The sequence below is a fragment of the Fulmarus glacialis genome, unplaced genomic scaffold (genome assembly GCF_000690835.1).
Source record: "Fulmarus glacialis isolate BGI_N327 unplaced genomic scaffold, ASM69083v1 scaffold7279, whole genome shotgun sequence".
Lineage (NCBI taxonomy): Eukaryota > Metazoa > Chordata > Aves > Procellariiformes > Procellariidae > Fulmarus > Fulmarus glacialis.
The window spans coordinates 22,193-44,348 of record NW_009232601.1 but is presented as its reverse complement, the minus strand read 5'-3'; the positions used below and the strand labels follow the sequence as shown (position 1 = coordinate 44,348).

Below are 22,156 nucleotides of genomic sequence, written 5' to 3'. Positions count from 1 at the left end.
CTGTCTCTCCTGACGATGAGGAGGTCAGATGCCTGGCTTAGACCAAATGCCTGACTTCTCGATAGCTGAAGAGAGGGGAGATGAGTCCCGCTTTACGTGTGGATGGGATATCTAAAGGACTGTCCTACCTGCATGCAGATTCCAGCCCCTGTTTTGCCTTTTGAGCTACACTCAGCATTTACATCACCTCAGTTTTGCTCTACCCACTTAAAGAGATTCCGTTCATAGCAGTTTAAGGAATTTAAGCTTCTGACCACCACATGTATGACTGTGTTAGCCTGAACCACCAAACCACCAGGACCCATATTCCATATCCCATGAGAGACCAGCCTGGAGCTCAGTGCTGCTGGTGTTCAGCAGCCCTTTGGTGCAGATGCATGTTGTACCAGGGTGACGCTTCTTTGCCAGTCCCACCTGTGTGACTGCCACGGCTGAAAGGTTCACAGCAAACCCATCCAAGTGCAGAAGTCCCCACTGCCTGCTTCTACTGGCTCTCACACAGGTGGATGTGTATAAAGCAGCGTCATGCTTATTGATGGTCACAGAAGAAATACTCAAAGTGAGGAGAAATCCCAGCAGTTCTGTCAACTCTCCATTACAGATAAACAAGGGCACGCACAGCTCCTGGAGAGGAATCATCCTTTTCCTTCCATGGGTGTGCACTGCTTTACATATAAACCCGCTTGGAAATACCGTTGGAATTTAGTTGTCCCCAAGGGGACGAGGGGAGAGAGAGATGCGAGCTTTACGGGAAGACTAATCAGTAGCATGAGACAGCAGTATCTGCAAGGACATGCGTATCTGCTCTGGCATCAATATAACTAGCTGCCTTATTAGCGTGTAAGATGCTTAATGAGAGGTTCCTGAGTGCAGGTATGATTTCTGTGTCATCTCAGGTCAGAAGGTGTAATTTCAGTTACCTACTTGCCAGTGCTGCCATAGTCTGCCCAGTCCCCAGGGAGCCCCATCATGGTACCCCGCTGGGTATAGTTGGGTGGACAATATCTGTCGGTCTAGGCTGCAAATAACTGATATCCAAGGCTTGTGAACCACTGAGAGTGAACGGAGATGAACCCACCCAGATTCCTTCTTTCTGGGGTCAGACTATAAAGCCTCCAGTGAACACCAGCACAGCACCCACATCTTGAAAAAGGTGAACTGCAGTAAATCAAACCCCTGAGCTGGTCAGGGTAGATAAGGATGGGTTTTCCTCACACTGCTCTTGTCCAGAGTCTTCTGGGAAGGCTGAGTTTTTCTGAATCAGAATCAATATCTCTTCTGAGATTTTCATAAGAAAATTGACATCCATCCTGACAGAAAAGAAGAATTTCCTTCTCCCCCGTTTACCTCATCGGTGTCATCAGGGAAGTAAACCTTGTGGAAAATTTGGGTGGTTTTGTGTTGAATGGCTTCCACTTCTACCAGATGAGGCGGGTACTTCCTGGATCCATTCCTGCAAAACAGGAGGTGGCAAGTGCCACAGCATCAGAGCAAGAATCCTTTGTTTAAATCTTCCATTTGAATACATATTCTTTTATACGTAACTTCGGCTACTTTCTTAATATTAGGTTCCCCCCCCACTAAAAAGAAGAAAGAAAAATTGTAATGGGTAATGCGTATTTACTTAGGTTGTAGGTGACTTAAATGGAGCTGGCAGGACAAAGTCGACTTAATTAATCTCTATTTTTCCCCAGACAGTTTACCAGTGACGTTTTCCAGTGGCGTTTTCCACCCGATGTCCCTTTCGTTCAGCTTGGTTGAATGCAGAGAGAAGCTGTGAGCTTTCACTGTCCGCCCCCCCTGCCCCCCAAAATCTCCTACTTGTATTTTCTCATGCGTTTTTGGATGCTGTGGCACGGTCAGGACTAGGAGGTCTTTTGGGGCTGTACCTCAGGGCTTTCTGGAGTCTCTGGATGCAGTCCGCCGCCAAGGGGTGATGTTTCCGGGACTGCAGGAACCTCTGGACATGAGGCAGGAGGATGTTACTTGGAGGGAAAAGGCCTGTACACAACCACAACAGCTCCCAGCCTTTCTCTTCACTGTACCTACACGAGGAAAGATCCAGGAGGAAGAAAATCACTCATGGCACGGACACTTCAGATCTGCTTTGCGCAACACAGCCTACTGCATTTGGGCCAAGGAGAACGAATGATTCGTACTTGATGTGGTTGTCCGTGAGCTGCTTGAGGGTCTGGCAGTAGATTTCATCCTTCAGGGGTTCGGCTTTCAAGGCACCTTCAAATATTTGGTCTGTCAGCTCATTGACTGAGCGGGTCCTTTTGGATGGGTAGTCACCCATATACTTCAGCACTGGTGGGAGGCAGGAGTCAAGGATCAGCTAACCGGGATGTTTGGAGAAGCCCTTCTGTTGATGATGTGATTAAAGACATGCTACACATGACTGCAGAAGTGGTTACAATTTGGTGGAGCGGGCAGAGTGTATGGTAAAGGCTTTACATTTCTTTAGGAGATATCCAGCGAGCTCTCTCCTTTTATCACGCATCATCTCAGGTTGAAAGAATTGCTTTGGGGTCAGGATGTGTAGACTTAAGAAAGCTGCGTGTGACCATGTGTTACCTGATCGCTCGTACAGGTACCGGTGTAAAAGACCAGATTTTCAGCTGGTGTCAGACACCAGTGGAGTTGCAGTAACGTAAACCAAATGACAGCCTTCACCATCATGCCATATTGCAACTATTCTGCGTGAGAACAGGGCACAGTTTTCTGAATCAGGCCACCGCAAAAGGAAAAGGGCTTCCCCAGACAGTGAAAGGATATCGATGAAGGCCATGCAGGCTTCTTGGGACAGCTCCTCGCTGCCCAGGATCTTCTTCAGCAACGGCTGTTTGATGGGCTCACGGGTGTAACACCACAGCTTGTCCTTCCCGCGGCTCTTGGTGATCATGACCCGGCTCAGGGTGTGCTTGGGAGGTGGTCTGGTGGCAAAGGCAAGGCGAGAGGAAAGGTGGAAAGGTTACAAAGATAAAAGGGACAGCTTGCGGCCAGTGTTTCACCTGGGAAGGTTGTTCACAGCACCTGGCTAATGAACTCTTACACCAAATGGAAATTCACAGTTTTGCAAGTATCCAGCTCCAGTTCTGCCCAAAGAGAACCATTTGTACTTTCCTAGGGCTCAGAAAAGTCCCTTATGGACCCTGCCCAAGTACTGACACCAAAACAACCTTCTCTACCCCCAAAAAAACCACAAGAGGAAGAATGATAGCAATGGATGGTCAGGGCAGCAACACTGAAAGAATATTGCCTAGCAGAACAAGCCTACCAAGGTGAAGACATCCCAGAGGATCTGGTCTGCCTGTTTGGATTGCCAGCCCATCTGAACAGGAGCGGGAGTTTTGGGATCAGTCTGGTCAGCAGTGGTGCACATTTAAATCTTTGGAGCTGAGATGAAAATGTCCACACTTAATTCAGCTGCTGCCTATATGGTCTGAGGCTGTGTATGCGATCATAGAAAAGGAATATCAGACCACTAAGCACAGCCTCCCACATAATACTAAATTTCACACTGTTACACCTGTGCTGAGCCAATTGGAAGAAATCCTTCACAAAACTCTGTCTGTGGAAAACCTACAGCTCAAATGCCAGGACCTAAACTGAAGGCTGTAGTTGTACAAAGTCACACAAAGGGACATTCAGAGTCTTTTCCAGTAGCCAAAAATTTCCTGATTGCCAAGCTACCTGGAGATGTATTCCTATTCCTGTAATTTTTGAAGATGGTTTAAAAAATCACCTAAAATAATCATAGGAAAATTCCTCCAAGGTGTATGGTTTCACTCTCTCTTCACTGTCTGAAATTGCCAGCTGAGAGGTTCTGATAACATCTTGTCGTTGATCAGGGGTCATCGTGACCAGTGCCTGTGGGATGAAAAGGTCTCTGTCACCTGGTATATTTGATATAATATATATCTGAGGTATTCAGAGAGAGGGAGCAGGTACAAAATGAAAAGAAGAACAGTGAGTGAGTAAGAATAACCCATTAATTCCAGTTAATAGTCAGTAAGAACTGTGCAATTGTCATTTCCCTGTGCCATTCTCAGTTACTAATGCAAACAAATGTTTCCATAGTGTGGATCATTTCCTAAGGAAGATAATGTGTTTTCAGTCCTACAGCTCCATATGTGAATGTGCCAACCAACCCCAAATACACCTACAAGTAATCAGGCCAGCTAGAGGGATGTAGCAGGATTCATGGATATTCCAAGTCACAAGCTTGTGGTGTTCAAACACCAGAGAAAAGGCTGAGATCACTTCTGCCTTGAACAACTTTTGAACAACTTGAACAACTTGAACTTCTGCCTTGAACAACCTTTGAGGTGCTGGAGCGTGTCCAGAGAAGGGCAACGAAGCTGGTGAAGGGTCTGGAGCACAAGTCTGATGAGGAGCGGCTGAGGGAACTGGGACTATTTAGCCTGGAGAAGAGGAGGCTGAGGGGAGACCTCATCGTGCTCTGCAACTACCTGAAAGGAGGTTGTAGCGAGGTGGGGGGCGGTCTCTTCTCCCAAGTAACAAGCGATAGGACGAGAGGAAATGGCCTCAAGTTGTGCCAAGGGAGGTTTAGACTGGACATTAGGAAAAACTTCTTCACTGAACGAGTGGTCAGGCCTTGGAACAGGCTGCCCAGGGAAGTGGTGGAGTCCCCATCCCTGGAAGTATTTAAAAGACGTGTAGATGAGGCGCTTAGGGACATGGTTGAGTGGGCATGGTGGTGTTGGGTTGACGGTTGGACTCAACGATCTTAAAGGTCTTTTCCCACCTTAATGATTCTATGGTTCTATGATTCTAACTTGTCACGTCTCAGCCACTCTGGTACCCATCTTATTATCAGGGAGTGCCTGGCCAGATCTAAGCTCTTCAGAAAGGCTTTGACCTCCTCCGGCTTTGTATCAAGTCGTGCCATTCTGTAAGATAACTTACCACAATCTCCAGCGGAGGCATGGTGACTGTAGGCAAGACGTAGACGGAATCAGTTGGGAAATCCCCTCTCTGCTTGGTCCGTTCATTGAACCCGTTAGCCCACCCCGAGTTCATCACATGTTCTCCCGTGTCCTGGTCCAGAACTATGAGGTCTCCTTTGAGGAAGCTGAGGAACCCAGATTCTTCTCCCACTGCAAAAAGAACAACCATTAGTTTAATTTTTTTTTCCAAATCCCTTTGGAGTAATTAATCTATCTGTATGTTTGCCACTGGGCTGGTCCATTTACTTACCAGGGTTTGGGTTATCTTGGAGAGTGACCACATACTTGGATCTTTTCCTTAGTCCTTCAAGGAAGGTCACCACCAGGTCCCGGATATCTTCTGCATTGTTGGAGGTGAAAGTGTATTCATCACCTTTAATGGTGGCCAAAGTGAAACTCTGCCCTTGCAGCTTTCCCCCTCTGGAAAGACATATAGGAGACATAAACAGGGAAGATAATGGCATCAAGAGGTGAAGCCTGGAAAAAGACTGTTTTAGGGTGAGGTCACCAGCTAAGTCTATTCCTACTTACCTGCTGCTTGACACAGCCGTGATTTCTGGGAAAGAGAGCTCTAAGAGAACCTGCTCCTGTTCATCCACAAAGTACACCCCTGTCCAGTTGACAGCTACAATCACATCATTTTTAGGCAGGCTTGGCCCTGGATTGAAGACGATATATACAATCAGTTCATGAAGGGTCTTAGGATATAGAAAAAGTATGCATTTCGAAAGAGGATGCAATGATCAAAAAACTCAGTGTCATTTTTAGTAAGAAAAATAGTGGCAAACTCATAGCTTAAGCCATTGCTAATCAGGATGCACCAAAAAGTAACGTATCTAAAAAAGACCAGCTAGATGGTCCATTAAGTCTTCATGTCTGTGGAGTCTCTATTTCTCCTTCCTTTTGCTTTGGAGCATCCTGTGCTCCAGGGATGTGCTCTACTGACTCACCTGAGAATTTGAAGGCTTCGTAAAACCGAGAAAACAGCAAAGGCCACTTGAAACGTGCAAAATCCACTACCTCTTCCTTGACTTTTTTGGGATCTGCCCTCTTCTGAGTATAAATTCCCTACAGACAAAGCAAATTGCAACCAACATGAAGCACAAAACCAGTTATAGCCAGGAAGAGAGCAAACAAAATCAATTCATGTCATCTGAAGATCTTGGAACTAACATTAATTTAGTTCTCAATGAGGCTAAGGGCCAAAGTCCCACAGGAACAAGTGATAGGTTGGACAAAGTCCTGGCAAAATTTTGGTTCCCACTTCAGGGAATAATTCAACTCGGAGAAGGCTGGGCCAGTATCTAGAGTGATCAGTCTAGGTGGCATTCATCTCAGCTAACTTTGGGTTTCCCTAAGGTAGTGTCTACCTTTCAGCTTGACAATCCTTTAGCTGGAAACAGACACTCAATAGCCCTTAAGCACAGACATCTAGCTTTATTTAGGACATCCTCAGATACCCGAGACTTCTGAATGTAGCTGACAGGCTGATGGAGGACCTGCAAGATCCAACTGAATTGCATCCCTGGGTCTCTATTGACAGTAATGGGAGGTGAGACTCCCAACACACATGGAGGTGCTTACATTTTAGGGGTCTTAATCTGAAGCTGGCTCCTGTTGTTAAATGAATGCTAATTCTCACACCTGGATGAGTTATGGGTAATGAGTTATGGAAGGTGTTGCTGTGGGAGGGTGTCACAAATGTTCTTATGGAAGTCAGGGAAGTTTTGTACAATGCCTGGCACAATAAGGTCCTGACATTGCCTGGAGACGTGAAGTGCCGCTGTAATACAACCGATAACACCACAATCCTGCGTACTGGGAATGAGACCCCAGAGGTGGCATTTTGCTTCTCACAGCAAAACGAATCTCTGCAGGTTGTCTTCTTCTGTCAGATCTTGCTTCAAAACCAGTGGTAAAGATGAACACAGCTAGTACAAAACCTGCCCTTTCTCTTTGATTTAGCTTCAGGCCAGGCTAAGAGCTGAGCTATGATGTCTGATGTGTGTTTAAAAGGAACACGAAGCTACTGAAGCACACCTTGGTCCTTGCCAGGTGATTTATTGTCCCCACCTTTTTATGTGCAGCTATGATGAGCTGAGCCCATTTTTCCACTGTTTTCGAAGCTGTGATCTCTCTGTCCGGGATGTAGGATGGAATTAGATTCAGCAGCCTTTCCAGTACCATCTCTGACCCGTAGTCCACATAGTACTGCTGGGAAGCCAGTTCTGCCAGATCTTCTTCCTGTGGGAGCCAAACAAGCCAAGTTAATGCTGTTACCAGGCCATCACCTCAACACCCATCCTTCATCACTCAAGGAGCTCTTTCTGAAGGCTGGATGTACTGCTGCTTCAGATTGGTGTGGGGATGCTTCCTTTCAGCAGAACTTGACCAGTACTTTTTGCACATCTAAAGTTCGGGAGATTGACCACTAAAAGCTATGATTAAGCCTTAACATGTTCAGTGACCAGCACCCTGTACTGTGTGTGAACATAGAATCGTAGGATTATTTAGGTTGGAAAAGACCTTTAAGATCATCAAGTCCAACCGTAAAAACATGTTTGTCCCAGCCTTTCCTTGCAGTTCAGTCTGCTTCTGATGCCTGCAGTCAGCAGTGGGTGGTTTTGCTACGGTAGACAGAGTTTCATGATTGAAAACCGCACGTATCCATCATTTCTCATACTTGAGAAGCCCAGCAACTGAAGCACCTGTGCATAATGCAGAACTGTAAAATGTCCTTCGGTGCAGCTATGTTCCAAGCACTTTGGGGTGAAATAATAGAGCTGCTGAGATGATAATAGCACAAGGAGACCAGGAGCAAGAGAAGGGGAGGAAGAAAGGGCAGGACTTCTGACAGGATAAAAGAGCTGCAGTTAATGCAATATAGATGGGAGAAGATGATTTAGTTCCCAAGGTGACTGGACTCTACCAGACCACAGGAGAATGATTAGGTGTTGGGGAAGAGAAATATCTTCAATTTGACACCCAGGTGATTTGAAACACAAGCAAAACAAATTGTGATGGACATTGTCAGAGATTTTGATGTCTCTTGAGATGCTCGTTTCAGTTGCACTGGAATAATTCTGTAAGCTCCCACAGACTCTAGAGGCATTGGTTTCTGCTGCCAATGTCCCTTCAGCATATGGCAGCATTATTGGGTTTGTATTGCATGGCAGAGGTCTGGGTATCCTGAAAAGCGTCTCTCATGTCTAAGGCTTAGCAGGATTCACCAAATAGGATCCTGCTGTGTACTGCTGATCTGGTGATCTAGTTACAGCGTGCTTGTGGCCTTCCAAACTGAGGCTGATGGATGAAGTGGCTGTTCACTCTCATGTCCAAAATTCACCAGGAGAGAGTGCTCATGCAGCACATGGGAGTGTCTGGTCCCTCCCCAGCCAAGAGGATCTGATTCCTGTAGCTCCTGTTTCCCAAGTGAATACCGTAATCCCCAAGCTAGCAGGTGTTCAGGGAGGAAGATTTCTCATCCCCTTTGATGAAACCTGGTGAGACCAATAGTTGCTGAAGACACTTACCTTGTCACACCGGTACTCCCCAAACTTCACCCCTCGCACGATCTGTTGGTAAATGAGATTGGTGGCCACATTGTCCTCACTCGGGTTGTGCCAAGGAGTGAAGATCTCCTTCCTGAAGAAGAGCCGCCACGGCGCGTTGCGCTCCTGCGCTCCCTGCTCTTTGGCGTACTGCTCGCACTGAGACACAGCGTCCATCACGTGGTCATTGCCGCTCCCCAGCGAGGAGACCTAGTCAGGGCAGAGGCACATGTGGCATTCACCCGGCTAAATGCTGACCTCTCTAGGTAGAGGGATCTGTCTCTGAGTCACTCATCCGGACTTCCTTTCTAATCAAAATAAATCAAAGTATCTACCTCTGCTAGCCAGCCAAGATTGAATAGGTCTACAGCATAGCTGGCTGAGCTATTTTGTTTTGAGCGCCAGTTTCCCATCCGGAGTGAAAAGAGAGCATCGACGTGAATTAGCAAAGCCAAAGGTCCCATTATAAAGTATTGTTTATTCATACTGTGCTTTGAAACATCCTCTTTCAAAGTCATGGACTTGGATCCAATCATACAAAGCATCAGGCAAACCCAGAATAAACAGCCTGTCCTGTTACAGAAGATGTATCACCTCTGTCTTCTCACTGTGGTCTGGCACAAGGCCCTAAAGCACTATGTCTCCTCAGAGTGAACATCCCTGGGTGAATGTCTCCTCGAAAAAGACCAAGAAGACAGAGTATAAACCATTTTCTTCTCCACCCACGGGTAGAGGTGGCCACGTGCAGAAGTGAGAACATACTTCATTCTCTTACAGAGCAGCTGTAGGAATAATTCTGTTTCATTGGCTTGCAGCTGTTGTCTCACCTGATGAAGTCTTACTTTAGGTCAGTTTTCCCTTCTCATTTACGCTCACCTTCATTTTTATGGAATTTCTAAAAAAGGGTATGGTTTTAGGTTAAATAAATCGGGTTAAATGCCAATGCAGGTACAGCAGTTCCGTTTTTTAGCTCATTTTGGAAGCTTAATTTCAACCATCAACCTTCTGACGAAATGTAGTTGTTCCCTTACATAAAAATCCAGGCTGCTTTTTTTACTGGAAATTCAACTTAAAGTAGCTTGACTGAGAGTAAGAGCGTAGCGTCACAGAATAACGTAGGTGGAAAGGCACTTCTGGAGGTTTCTGGTCCAGCCCACTGGTCAGAGCAGGTCCATCTGTGATCAGGTTGCTCTGTGCCTTCTGCAGTTAAATTCTGAATATCTCCAAGGTGGGAGATTTCATAGTGTCTCTACAACCCTGCTCCAATGTTTGACTACTCTTACTGTGAAAATCATGCTGGCATCTGCACTGTAGAACTGTTCCCTCCTTACCTTGAAGCTGGTTGTTTGCTCAGAGAACAGGGTCCTTTTGCCCTCTGGAAGATATGTGACAGCCAGGAGAACCTCCCTCGTCTTTTATAGGGCTAGTCAGGAACATAATTTATGACATACCTTGTCAAAAAGTGCAATGTAAAGTGAAAAGCCAAATCGGTCCTTCAGGCTGATTTTGTCGGCCAAAGAATTACAGAGCTCTTTAGCAGTTGTTGCAGAGTCGGTCAATAGGGTTTTTGTTGTCCCATCCATAAATGTGACAGGCAGCATGATCGGTTTCTTGGATTTGGTTGCCTAATGGATTAAAGTCAAACTTGATAAAGGCATGGGTATTTCAATCCCATCGAGACTATTTACCCACATACTCTTCCACCCAACTGTGGTAACCGTTTTCTAATTCCCGATTCCACTGCCTGGCTGCTTTTCAATACTACGGTAACATACTTCTCAACAGGATAATGTACGATCAGCCACCGGAGGCACTTGGAATTTTTTATTTAATACATTGAATACATTCAGTCATCAAAGCGTTTAACCCAGTAAATCCAAGCATGCCCGGGAATGCTCCTGGGGCACTGGAGCACAGCTGTCTATGCTAGTAGAAAATGAGCAATTATTGCACAAACTGTGCCTGTTCCAGCTACGGCTGTCCCCCAACAAGTCCCCGGGACCATTCTCAGTAGGCACTTTGCCTGCAGCCACCTTCATCTGGAAAACAGTTTCCTAGCACACATGGGAGCTTGCTCCGTGCCAGCTGGCCTCAATGCCCGAGAGCACTCTCGAGCACAATTAATTTACAAGTATTGATGTAGACAAAGGGATTGATCTTCAGCATACTCTGGAGCAAAGCCAGGGTGCCCAGGGAATGCAATATCTTGGAAACACCTGAAAATTCTTGAGAGTAATAGGCATTTTGTCGCCCTACTTTCTGTCCTGTCAGAGATGTGGTTTGCATGATAGTGAAAGGCTTAAACCCTGAGCCCCAGCAGCCTGGGGAGGGGATGGAGGGGCTCGTACCTGCAGCTCCAGCCAGCTGGGTGGCTGCGTCCTCGTCCCGTTGGCAAACGTCCGCCTCAGCCTCTCTTCGCAATAGGGAGCATAACCCGGGGGGCCTCCATTGATAAAGTTCCTTAAATACTGTTGGCAGCAGGGAACACATAGGTTAGACCATCGGCTCTAGAGGCCAAGCATTTGCAAAGGTTAAAAAGCAATGTTTTATCGGAGAAAAGCCCTCTGGGACTAACGGCAGTGATACCGCTCAAGCTCAGGATGTTCCTACATCACCTTGCTGGAAGCTGAGAGAAAGTAGGAGAGTCTGCACCCTTGCCTTGTTCTTATACTGTGCATTCCTGGCCTTGGTGGAGATAAGATGCCAGCCTAGACAGACCTTTGATGGAAACCAGTGCAGCGGCTTTTCTGTTTCTGCTATTGCTACCGCTGCTTTCTATCTCTGTATTTTAAAGATGTATTATAAAATGTTATTGAGTGTTGGCCAAAAAGATAGGAGTGAATGAAAAAGATGTGTAAGTAACGATCCAGGGGAATTGTAAGCAAATGCCGCTCAGAACATTTAGCTGCCAGTACAAAAGATCTTTCATAATTACATTAAACAGATGTTTCTTTAGTCAGATTTTAAATTGAGTTTTAGAAGATCCTAAATCAGAATTTGAAGCACTTCACCATATGTTAAAAATACAACCACATTATTGTAGAGAAAATTAAATCTAGTGACTTCCACAATATGAAAGATAATACACTTAAAAATATTACATAAATATCTTGGCCAAAAAGGTAGCGAAGACTAATAGCTCTGTAAATCGTATTTTTTCAGAGAGACTTCAAAATAGATAAAGAGTTCTCTGAATGATAACACATAGCTGTTTCTTCACTAACACAGACTGCTCTATAACACTGTCAGTCCATCAAAAACATGGGTAGAGAGACAAATATCTCTGTCAATCATAACTTACAGAGATACTCTGAAATAACTAGGTAATACAGCCAGGTTCTATGGATGGGAGCTGTTGCAAATGATTGCAAGCAGCTGATGCTCTGTAGAAGTGTGGTTTTAATTATGCTGTTAATAATGAACTATGTAATTACATATTTTTTGTTTTTCTCCTTCCCTGTGACTGAACCTTCCCACCAAAGTCCATTATTAGTTGAAAGAAAGGTACAAAGAACAGGAATGCTAATGTGTCTTGACCCATGCTTAGCATATGATGTGATAGAGGTGTCTAATGGGATCCAAAGCGTGACCTTCATATTTGTGAGGAAAACATATTGAAGACTGCCTCATTATCAGCTAAATCCTTCTCAAAATGTTCAGTTCTAATTGACACTTTTGAAGGTTGTGGAACAACTTCCAGGCACAAGAGTTTCCTGAAATTCCTCATCTTTTTTTCCATAATATTGCTGCTATTAAAGTTAGATCCTAGAGGTTTCAGGAGAAAAGTAACCAGGAGTCTGATGCAACATTTACTGCATGGAAGAGTATAGGAAAGAAATGCTAAGAGATATTTAACCTTATATGCTTTTCCTACTATTAAAATGGTGGATAATTACTGCTAAATAAGAAGTTAGGGCATCAGTTGAAAAAGACGTGAGGTTAACAAAATGTCATCTAGCTAACTGGCTGATAGCCAACGCATGCCTATCGTACATTCAATGGTAGCTATTGCATCGTTAAAGCAGTAGTCAGTGAACTCATAGTAAATCAGATTTTGGCTGACTACTAACTCCTGAAAATGGTACTAACAGATTAAGAGTCTGAGACTAAGGTCTGGCACTGACATGGAGTTTGTCTCCCAATACAGAACAGACTGGACTAGGTGGCCTGGGTTAATACAGCTTCGAAACAGAAGAGTTCACTGAACTTCAACAAACTTTGAATATTCCTCTGCTTTTCACAAAACAAAAAAGTGAGTCTGGATGGGAACGTATGTGGTGCAGGGGCACAGTTAACATTTCATCACGAGAATGCCTCATCTCAAAACATAACATTTTAAGCTGGAAGGTGTCAGTGATGTCCCCATGGATAACTACAGTGGCTTCAGAGGAGTTCTGAGACATTGCCCAAGTCACTGCCTGCGTGTTGCTGTTTGCAAGACCAGGGCCTTGAAAGGTAACCACAGTGCGGGCTGCTGCAACTGTTGTTTGCACTCATACTCCAGGAGCTTCAGTCATAGAATCATAGAATCATAGAATCATTAAGGTTGGAAAAGACCTCTAAGATCATCAAGTCCAACCATCAACCCAACACCACCATGCCCACTAAACCATGTCCCTAAGCGCCTCACCTACACGTCTTTTAAATACTTCCAGGGATGGGGACTCCACCACTTCCCTGGGCAGCCTGTTCCAAGGCCTGACCACTCTTTCAGTACAGAAATTTTTCCTAATGTCCAGTCTAAACCTCCCTCGGCGCAACTTGAGGCCATTTCCTCTCGTCCTATCGCTTGTTACTTGGCTGCCTATCATCTCCAACAGTCCAAGGTGCAAAAGGGTGATGAATAAAGGCAGAATTAGAATAAACCCTCTCCAAAGCTGTTGGGAATATTGCCACATATTTCAGCATGGACCATAACTTTGGGCAGAGGCACATGTGAAACACTGGCACGGGTTGCCCAGAGAGGTGGTAGATGCCCCGTCTCTGGGAACGTTCAAGGTCAGGTTGGACGGGGCTCTGAGCAACCTGATCTAGTTGAAGAAGTCCCTGCTCATTGCAGGGGGTTGGACTAGATGGCCTTTAAAGGTCACTTCCAACCCAAACCTTTCTATGATTCTATGATTCTATGTCTGAGTCTCCAAAGCTACCCATAAATTATTTCTGAGAAGTGCTTCACTCGCCTAAAATAATCTTCCGCTATTAAAGATTTAAACCCACACAACCTCCTGTGGCATACTTTCTCAGATCTCATTTCCAGACATAATTTAATTTTCTGCCACTTTGCCAGTGATTTATCTGCTTTATTAGATTTCATACTGGCAAGGCCTGGGGATGAAGGAGAGATTTCTATTCTTGGCTTCAGCTCTTTCAGTGCTGAGGACCTAGTACCTGATCTGATATCTGTGGAAATTAATGGAACATCTTTATCTCCAGCAGGCTTGGGAGCAGGTCCAGGCTCCAGTATTCAAAGATCTGAGAGGGACAAAGGATGTCTTGTATCATGGCAAAGCAAAGACACAGCGCTGAGCCCTTTGCCCTGAGCCAGCCAAACTCTTAGGCATGGGATTAACTTGAGCAGCCCAGTGGGTGTTTGTCAGAGTCTAGGTGTGTAACTCTTTTGGAAGGCAGACTGTTCAAATCTAGGCAACAAAACTCTGCCCAGAAAAAAAAGAAAATCCTTAAGAACAACCTGATTTTCAAAAGTGTCAGCCATTTAGCATCTCCCACTGACTTCAGTGCTGCTGATCCACAGTGCTTCTGAGATACCTTACATGTCATCTCTCATGAGGCTGTTTAGAGTTGGATGTTTTCAGTACGACACATGGTGGGGCAAGCTGTAGCATGCAGAGAGCAACTATGCAAACATACTTCCACGTAAATTAAACCCTTCCCTTTCTATATGCAATTTTTTGTATTAAGTTATATTTATAATTAGCTGTGTAGTACTATTTCTTGCCAATTTTTTTAGAGCACATGGCTGAGGTCATACTGTCAAAGCCAGTAGATGCTTGAATGAATGCATAGACCTTTGCATGTGAGAAATAGGGGAGAAATGTGGGCTATTCTGGGTGTTCTGCAAATGCCACTTGCAGCCTCCCACAATCAAGTTTCCTGCCAGAAGTCACTTAATCACGTCTTCACACATCTACAGTGCAGGAGGCATCATCTGAATTGGTTGTCTAGACTCCCTTTAGCGTCACAGGAAAGAGAGTCACTTCTCAGGAGTGACTCATCTGATGCACTTTAGACATTGAACCTGGGATCACGCACACGTTTCTTAGGAATTTTGTGTCATTTTTCATTCCTGGCAAAGATAAAGACCAGGATTCACTCTACTGTGAAACCCAAAAGAAAAGCTCGTCCTATGGATGGAGAAGAAAATGTATTGGCAGATAATTCATGAGACAAATATAATCTACAAGTTACCTTCACAAACTTCTCAGAAGGAGCAAAACATCCCACGCAGAGGGACATCAGGATCCAACCCCTGGCATGGCTGCTTTTGGATGGGTTCTGGGTCAGCTGCTTGCAGATTTGACAATAGATTTCATCCCTGCAATAGGAAAACAAGGTGGTGGTTTTTCAACATGAACAGAGAGAGAGACAGACCCTGCCTGCATGTGATTGATAGTTAAAAGTTCATTTTAGCATCGCAAGGATATTAACTGCCCTAATGATGGTCACCCTGATTGTTGCAGTGTCTCTAAAATGCCACCCATCACCAGTCCTGTAACGTCCGCTGAGTTTTCCCTGTGCTTCAGCTGAGATTTCCCAAAGCTGACTGACGCTGCTTAGAGAAGGGGGGAAATAAAAGGGAGTCTCAAAGTTCAAGGAAGCTCAATGTCACCTCTGGATGATGGAGTCTATTCTGGCTTCTTACAAAGATTTCCCAGTAATACCAAGAGAGTCTCCTAAACTAACTTTCACAGAGGGCCATCAGCTGGGAGTCTTCATTTGCTGGCTGTTCCTCTTGAGACACCTGAATTTGCTTTGTGGAAGTGTTGGGAACTGTCAGCTCCAGTGGAGGTCAAGGTTTGTCCAGCTCTTGCATCCAAACAGGCACATACATTGACAGGTATCTCAATTTGGGATTTAATGTCCACTTTTGACTTTAACCTTAGTTCTCTACATGCAAAAAGAGGGACAAAAGTACTTCCTCATCCACATGGGAGGCAACAAAAACATTAGCCAACCTGTTACGCTGACAAACCCTGTGGGAAAGCCCATGGGCCACTACCAGGTCTGCCTTCAGAGCAGACATTGTGTAGAAAAGTAAGGCTAAGGGTTTCAGGGTGAACTGGGAGGATAAAATGAAAATTAGAGAAGCTGACCATCAGATGAGGATGCCCACCCTTATTCCTGGAGTGAGCAGATAGGTGTGAGTGAAAAGATCGTGACACTACATAAACAAGGACTGTCTTATAACACACACACACACACATATAAATGGGCTAAACCAAAGATATGCAGCTGGCCTTAATTTGGCACTTTCCAATTTTTGAATGCTTAATTTAGCAAGTGAAATGAGTTTGAGTTTTTCATTAGTATACCGTTAAAAATATTCACACAAACAAAAGAGATCTAAATGGTCAAATAGAAAACAAAGGGTAGTGAACAACAAGAGTGAGCGTTAAAAAACCAATCCAGTAGCCACTAGCACTTTCAGAAGCGTTTGAGTCCCTCTGCATGGTCTTTCCATCAGGCCTGATATGGACAGTAAGGAACATGATCCAGCCCAGTCCATATTATACAACACAACCAGAAAAATCATATAATGAGAGCTTTGTAAAGCTGCACACAATAGCAAAATCGTTTCGACAAGGATAGCTCAAGGAAGAAGGAATGAAAAGAAAGGCATGTTTATGCCTTCGTCTTGATTTCTAACCTTAAGGCTGGCCTGAGGATGCCATTACCAATAATGAAATGGAGCTTCTCCAGGTTGGAGGTGGGTCGGTCTTCGAGCATGCTATTACCCTGGAGCGTGGACTCACCATCGTGAAGTCTCTTTGTCACCTGCCAACCAGACACATTGCTCTCTTTCAGTACAGCCAGTTACTGTGTCCCCCCACCCCCATCCCAAATGTGCGGTGCTCCCCCAGGAGGAGGGGTCTCAGAAGTTCTTCAGTCTAGCACTTTATCAGCGATGGGAGGCTGTGACTTTATTGGCTTAATCACATACCGGTGAAGCTGAAAACGGTCCTGTCTAGTCACACTCCCACCTGCTTGGTCTTTGCCCCCAGTTTCTACAATGGTACCCTTGCATCCCAGCTCTGAGCTGGTCCTGCAGCCGGGAAAAGGCCACCAAGGATCTTTGGAATAACCCCCCAGCTTATTGCCAAGGAAGGCCTGTCCCTTTAACTCAGTTATATTAAAAAAATCATTAAAACGCTGACAGAATGGACCCGCTCCCCATGCTAATGATGCAGCCAAAAGCACATAAGCATGGTGCTGTTTGTGAAAACAGGGATGGCGTTTATCCGCCTGCCAGCTCTCTGTCTCAGCTAGTCAACCCAGTCTCCATGTAGAGCCACTGGAGAAAGACGGGCATTTCTAGAGTGCGTTCAGAACCGCATTAGGGTAAGCTGGATTGGGCCCTATTTCTCCCACTGACCCTAAAGGGAAGGAGGGTGACTGTCTTAGAGAGCAACCTTCATGCTCTCAAGCAGCTACAGCCAGGTGAGATGGTGCCTTGCTCTGGAAGCGGACAAGGCGGTGTGTAAAAGAAGACTGAATCCATGTCTTGGCATTGCTCTCATCCCCCCCTCCCCCAAAAGACCTATTGCTCCTCACTCTTTTGGGATGGGATTTTCCAAAGCTCTCAGCTTGGGCTATCTGCTCCCGTGGGGAGTTTTGTCCCTGGCACTGGAGAGGAGCAGAGGATGGGGGAGTGCTTTTGGAGACCCCACCTCTGCTACCTACGCTAAGGTGGAGGGCAGGAAGCTAAAAGCAGGGATAACATTCAGACCATCACAGAGTGGTGGGAGGTATCGGCAGCCGGATGGAGGGCTGTGAAAGAGGGGAGGGAAGATGCTGGATGGATGGAGAACGGGAGCCGAGGGGAGGCCGGCGCGAGGTGCAGAATGACTCAAGGAGACACGGGAAGCCAACCTTTCCCCTTAAACACTCCTTAAATCTTTCAGGCAGAGAGACAGGTAGCGCCAAACCCAGAGGAGGGCTGGTTCTATGTTGTCTAGGGAAAAGCAGAAGAGAGTCAGAGAGGGCTGCAGACAATCCAACGGCACTTGTGCTGCCAGGCGGCCAAGCGTCTCCTCTCACCTCCTCCGTCAGTTTGGATTTCTTCTTCAGTGTTAAGGAGACCAGTTTGTGCCGCACACTGTTCTTCTTGTGCCCGTCAATGTGAGTACTCTGCAAAGCAAGAGGCGTGGATGCAATGCGGTGAGACACAGAGCCCTGCCGAGTACGTGCTCTCCCTCCCTCCCCCGGGCTCCTGCAAAAGACCATTAATCCTGGGCATAGAGTGAGATATTTCAGAGTCCGGTGGGAATCAGAAATGTGAACCCATATTCCTGTGCCCCCTGATTGCAAAGCAAGAGGCGTGGATGCAATGCGGTGAGACACAGAGCCCTGCCGAGTACGTGCTCTCCCTCCCTCCCCCGGGCTCCTGCAAAAGACCATTAATCCTGGGCAAAGAGTGAGATATTTCAGATATTCTGGGAATCAGAAGTGTGAACCCATATTCCTGTCCCCCCTGATAAGCCAGGTCTGGCTCTGAATTTCGCAGATACTCTCTAATAAATGAGCCTCCTCCAAATTACATATTTGGGACGCCTGAAAAAATTTATGTTGAATACATGGCTGACTCCTAGTCAACCAAGGTCCACCCCGTTCTGCTGTATGGCATTCAGGCTTGTTCCTACATTGCAAATGAGAGGATCAAGACCGCTCTCTGAGATGAGCCATCTGCACGGCAGGTTTGTGAGCTAGAAGTCATCTAGCCAGGGATTCATGGAGTTACCCATTGTGGTTTCATCACCGTTAACCAGCTCTGTGCTCTAGCAGATTTCCCAGAAGAATAAATTTGATGTGGGACAGGCACTGACTACATTTCAATTTCGTGAAGTTACTGTTGGCTTTCTACTTTTATACCAACTTTATGCCAGCTGTGGGATTAAAATAGCATGGATAATCACTTCAAATTTTTGACCCAGTTAACCTCTCCCCATTTAAACAGCTTTGAAAAGACTGTGATTTTACACTAGATCAACACTTCGGGTCCTGCAACTGTGATGGCTTATATCCATTATAAAGCCAAGTTGGTACTGTAAACCTGGATTTGCATATCATCATGCTCAGGGTCAGCTCAGATCTCTCTCTGCACTGTTGTGCACTCTGCAGAGCAGATGTAACCACAGACAAAAATGACAGCTTAAATTTTCCTTCTCTTCTGTACTACCTGATGTCTCAGTTGGCCAAAATACGCCTTTTTGTAATAAACAAGCAAGAAATGATAGGTAGAAGGAATTAAAGATTATTCTTCGTATATATTTTTACAGAATTACAATCCAGATGAGGCTACTCTCCTTCTCAGGTAATTCACTGAAAGTGCTGAATGATATCATCGTTCCTAAAAACTAGGAAATTTATTAATTTACATCTGCAAATGATGCAGGTGCTTCTCCAGATGATACTACAGAAAACTTCTTGAAAATGCAACAGTGCCACCTAGAAAATCCCCGTATCAGGTAATATCTTGTCCTATTGAATAAAGCGATTGCCAAAGATGAAAGCATATCAGCGCTATGGACAGCGATTTATCCAGAACAATGTCTTATCTGGGAGGGATCCTAAGACAAAGTCCTCCAGTGACATCCGAGAATGCACTGAGGATGCAATAGGGATATATTTTTTTTTTTTCTTTCCACGGCTTAATCCCCTGGTAACTCTTTGCTTCCTGCTCCAAGATTAAGAGCACATTTTTAATTTCGTCTCTTCTGACCCAGGGCAGATCAAAAAGAAATCCCCAAATGAGAAACCGATGACAGAGGACATTGCACTCCCCTGTGTATTTCTGCCCTACAAGGAGGAGGAGAGAGACCAAAGCCCCCTGAGAGATATCAGGGCACTTTCCTTACTGTCTTGCTGGGGGACATTCAGTTATCCCTGTGAAGAAGAAGGGAGAGGATCAACACCTGACACACGGGCAATTCTCCCTTTGTAGCATAATTGCAAATAAAATCGACAAACTGCCTGCAGCAAACCCCACAAGTCGTTTCTTCCCAACACATTTCAATATCCAACACCTAATAACAGCGTCTCTTTTAGAGCCGCAGCAGTTACCTCTCCTTCTCCCTGCAGAGCCTGCAGTTCTTTCTTATAGGTCTTTTTGCCAAGAGTCTCATAGATTTTTGTCATCACTGGTATCTTCTCGCCACCATCACTCATGGCTGTATGATATTTTGGCTCAGGGAGGTCTCCCATGAAACGGAGGATAGTGATCCATACAGCAAGTGCTGCCTATTTGAAAGGAAAGATTAACACCATTAGCTTGCACCAGGGCAGTGGGAGGGGGTGGTCAAGCCATGCTGAATCCATCAGGATTGCCACTGTGGTCACTCTGTACATCTGCAGGAGATAAAACACTTTCCTGCGTCACAGATAACAGTTTTGCCTGCAGCATACATCCCATCTGAGCAAGCCGGGCAGGCTGGTAGCTGGGACCACAAATTCAGGCTCTGTGTTCATGCCATCATGAGTGTGTTTGTGCACTCTACAAGGGGTTTGCTTCTTGGCTAGGAGATGCCAACCTTATAAAGAGGCAGTGACTGGCAGCTCCAAACCCACTGCAGAGGGGAAGGAGAACCACAGTGAAGGCAAGTTCATGGCCAATGTCACGTTCATTACAGCCATGTAGGTCCAATACAGTTTTGCTCTTGTACTGCTGGCTATAGGACAAGCGTTTCTTCTCTGCTAGCTCTGCACTGGTGCCTATGACAAGGTAAGAAGCAACTTTTCCAGCTACTGAGTAGCAGCTTTACACACGGTATTTGCTCAACAATTTTAATCATCCATGCCCTGAGCCCAGAGCACTTCATTAATTGTCTTAACACAAATATCAAGGTACAGAGATGGGCTCACTCCACTAATGCTACATTCCTCTAATGCTTGTTGTCTTGTCAGTGCTCAAAGCATGCTGGTGGGACAGTATCTACTGACACATGTGCAGCAGATGAGGGCTGTGCTCTCCACCGAACCACAAGCACACCAGTGTATCCCAACTGGTACCCTTTGGTTGAAGGGTTTCCCAAGCTTGCTCCAACCCACCCTGCCCTGCTCGAGGTTTTTCATCCCCTGCCTCACCAACTGGTCTCCTTCATCTTCGTGGTACAAGAGAGGCTGCTTGAGAGGCCGGCGGATGTAGGTGTGGGTCGTCGTGCCTTGGAAATACGTGGCGGCAAACTTGGCAAATTTGTACTCCGAGAGATCTTCCTCCTCTTCCTCAGGGAGAGGCAATGCTGCATCCAGGTCCTCTTCCTCCAGCTCCTTCTGGGCTCGCTCAAGATCCTGGTGGGGAAGGACATGTCAGGCACACAGCATGGCTTTGGATACTGAACTACCCTTTCCCTTTGGGCCTGACTTTTCTGTCTGTCTAATTTCCATCCCAAAAGGAAAAGCCAGTTGGAGGGAAAACCATGAAATATAACTCCGGAGCCCACGCAAAGCCCAAGTCCTGAAGGACATGGCTGTGCCCAGGAATGTCCCCAGAGCAGTAGGAGAAGCAACAAGCATGGCCACACTTCTAGCATGGGGAAAGGGTGTCCAAGGGCTAAATGCCATGAGCCGTGATGAACCACGAAGGAAAAGATCTCAAAGGCCACAGATCCTCAAGGATCTTATAGTGATACTGCTCTCCTCCATTCGGTAGCCCTAGAGAAAGCCTGCAGACTGCCTGCCTGTCCCCAGCCACAGCACAGTAACCCTCTGGGGCCCCGCAGAAGAGCCTGGTCTTGAAGAAAGCCTTCAGAGACCCACTTTTGTATTGCCGTACTCTCCCCTGATTCATTAATGTGTTGCTAAAGCCTTTCATGTGATAGCCAGGCTCACGTATGTCTCCAGTACCTCGAAGCCATTGGGTGCCTGTCCTTCCTGGCCAGGCAGGGAGGAGGTTGTCCCCAGGAATCCGAACATTTTGTCCACCATTTCTGAGTCATTCACTGGCTCGTTGCGAGCTTTCTCCATTTTTTCTAAGAGCTCTTTCTTCCGACGTGCTTCCTCCTTCTCCTTTACTTCTCTCTCTGCGTCTTCCCGTGCCAGCTGGGCCAGGCGAACCTGCAAGAGGACGAGTACAATGACTGAACTGCTCCCTCCAAAGAGCTGGCACTAAATTCTGCAGGGCCTGACTTCAGAAAGGTGCTTGGGGCACTATACCAGCATCGTGACTTGGAGCAAATCAGTGAGATGTCCATGCCTCAGTTTCCTAACTGCAGAAGGACAAAGCAATAGCATTTTCTCCTTCCTTCGTGCCTGTTTAGGGGGTTTGGTCCATGCACAGAAAGACTCACTGACCTTATTTTTTTCTTTTATACAACAACCATGTATCTGCACACGCACACACAGTGTCCCAGTTCCCCCTTCAGTCTTTATACAATAGCAAAAGCGAGTGAATAATCACTG

General features: G+C 45.9%; 1 protein-coding gene across 1 annotated transcript in view; it reads right to left on the bottom strand.

Moving 5' to 3' along the window:
- Nucleotides 1-22,156, bottom strand: part of MYO7A (myosin VIIA) — a gene marked incomplete at its 5' end in the record, with an annotated part of 49,845 nt that overhangs the window by 6,396 nt on the left and 21,293 nt on the right. The window contains 19 exons of the mRNA XM_009584964.1: nt 1,348-1,453; nt 1,890-2,045; nt 2,160-2,313; nt 2,779-2,936; nt 3,749-3,873; nt 4,933-5,123; nt 5,224-5,393; nt 5,505-5,631; nt 5,924-6,041; nt 7,047-7,217; nt 8,507-8,734; nt 9,976-10,149; nt 10,873-10,992; nt 14,951-15,077; nt 16,410-16,537; nt 17,801-17,890; nt 19,823-19,999; nt 20,843-21,046; nt 21,602-21,811. Coding sequence (XP_009583259.1) covers nt 1,348-1,453; nt 1,890-2,045; nt 2,160-2,313; nt 2,779-2,936; nt 3,749-3,873; nt 4,933-5,123; nt 5,224-5,393; nt 5,505-5,631; nt 5,924-6,041; nt 7,047-7,217; nt 8,507-8,734; nt 9,976-10,149; nt 10,873-10,992; nt 14,951-15,077; nt 16,410-16,537; nt 17,801-17,890; nt 19,823-19,999; nt 20,843-21,046; nt 21,602-21,811 — 2,934 coding nt within the window. The remainder of the gene's footprint in view (nt 1-1,347; nt 1,454-1,889; nt 2,046-2,159; nt 2,314-2,778; nt 2,937-3,748; nt 3,874-4,932; nt 5,124-5,223; nt 5,394-5,504; nt 5,632-5,923; nt 6,042-7,046; nt 7,218-8,506; nt 8,735-9,975; nt 10,150-10,872; nt 10,993-14,950; nt 15,078-16,409; nt 16,538-17,800; nt 17,891-19,822; nt 20,000-20,842; nt 21,047-21,601; nt 21,812-22,156) is intronic.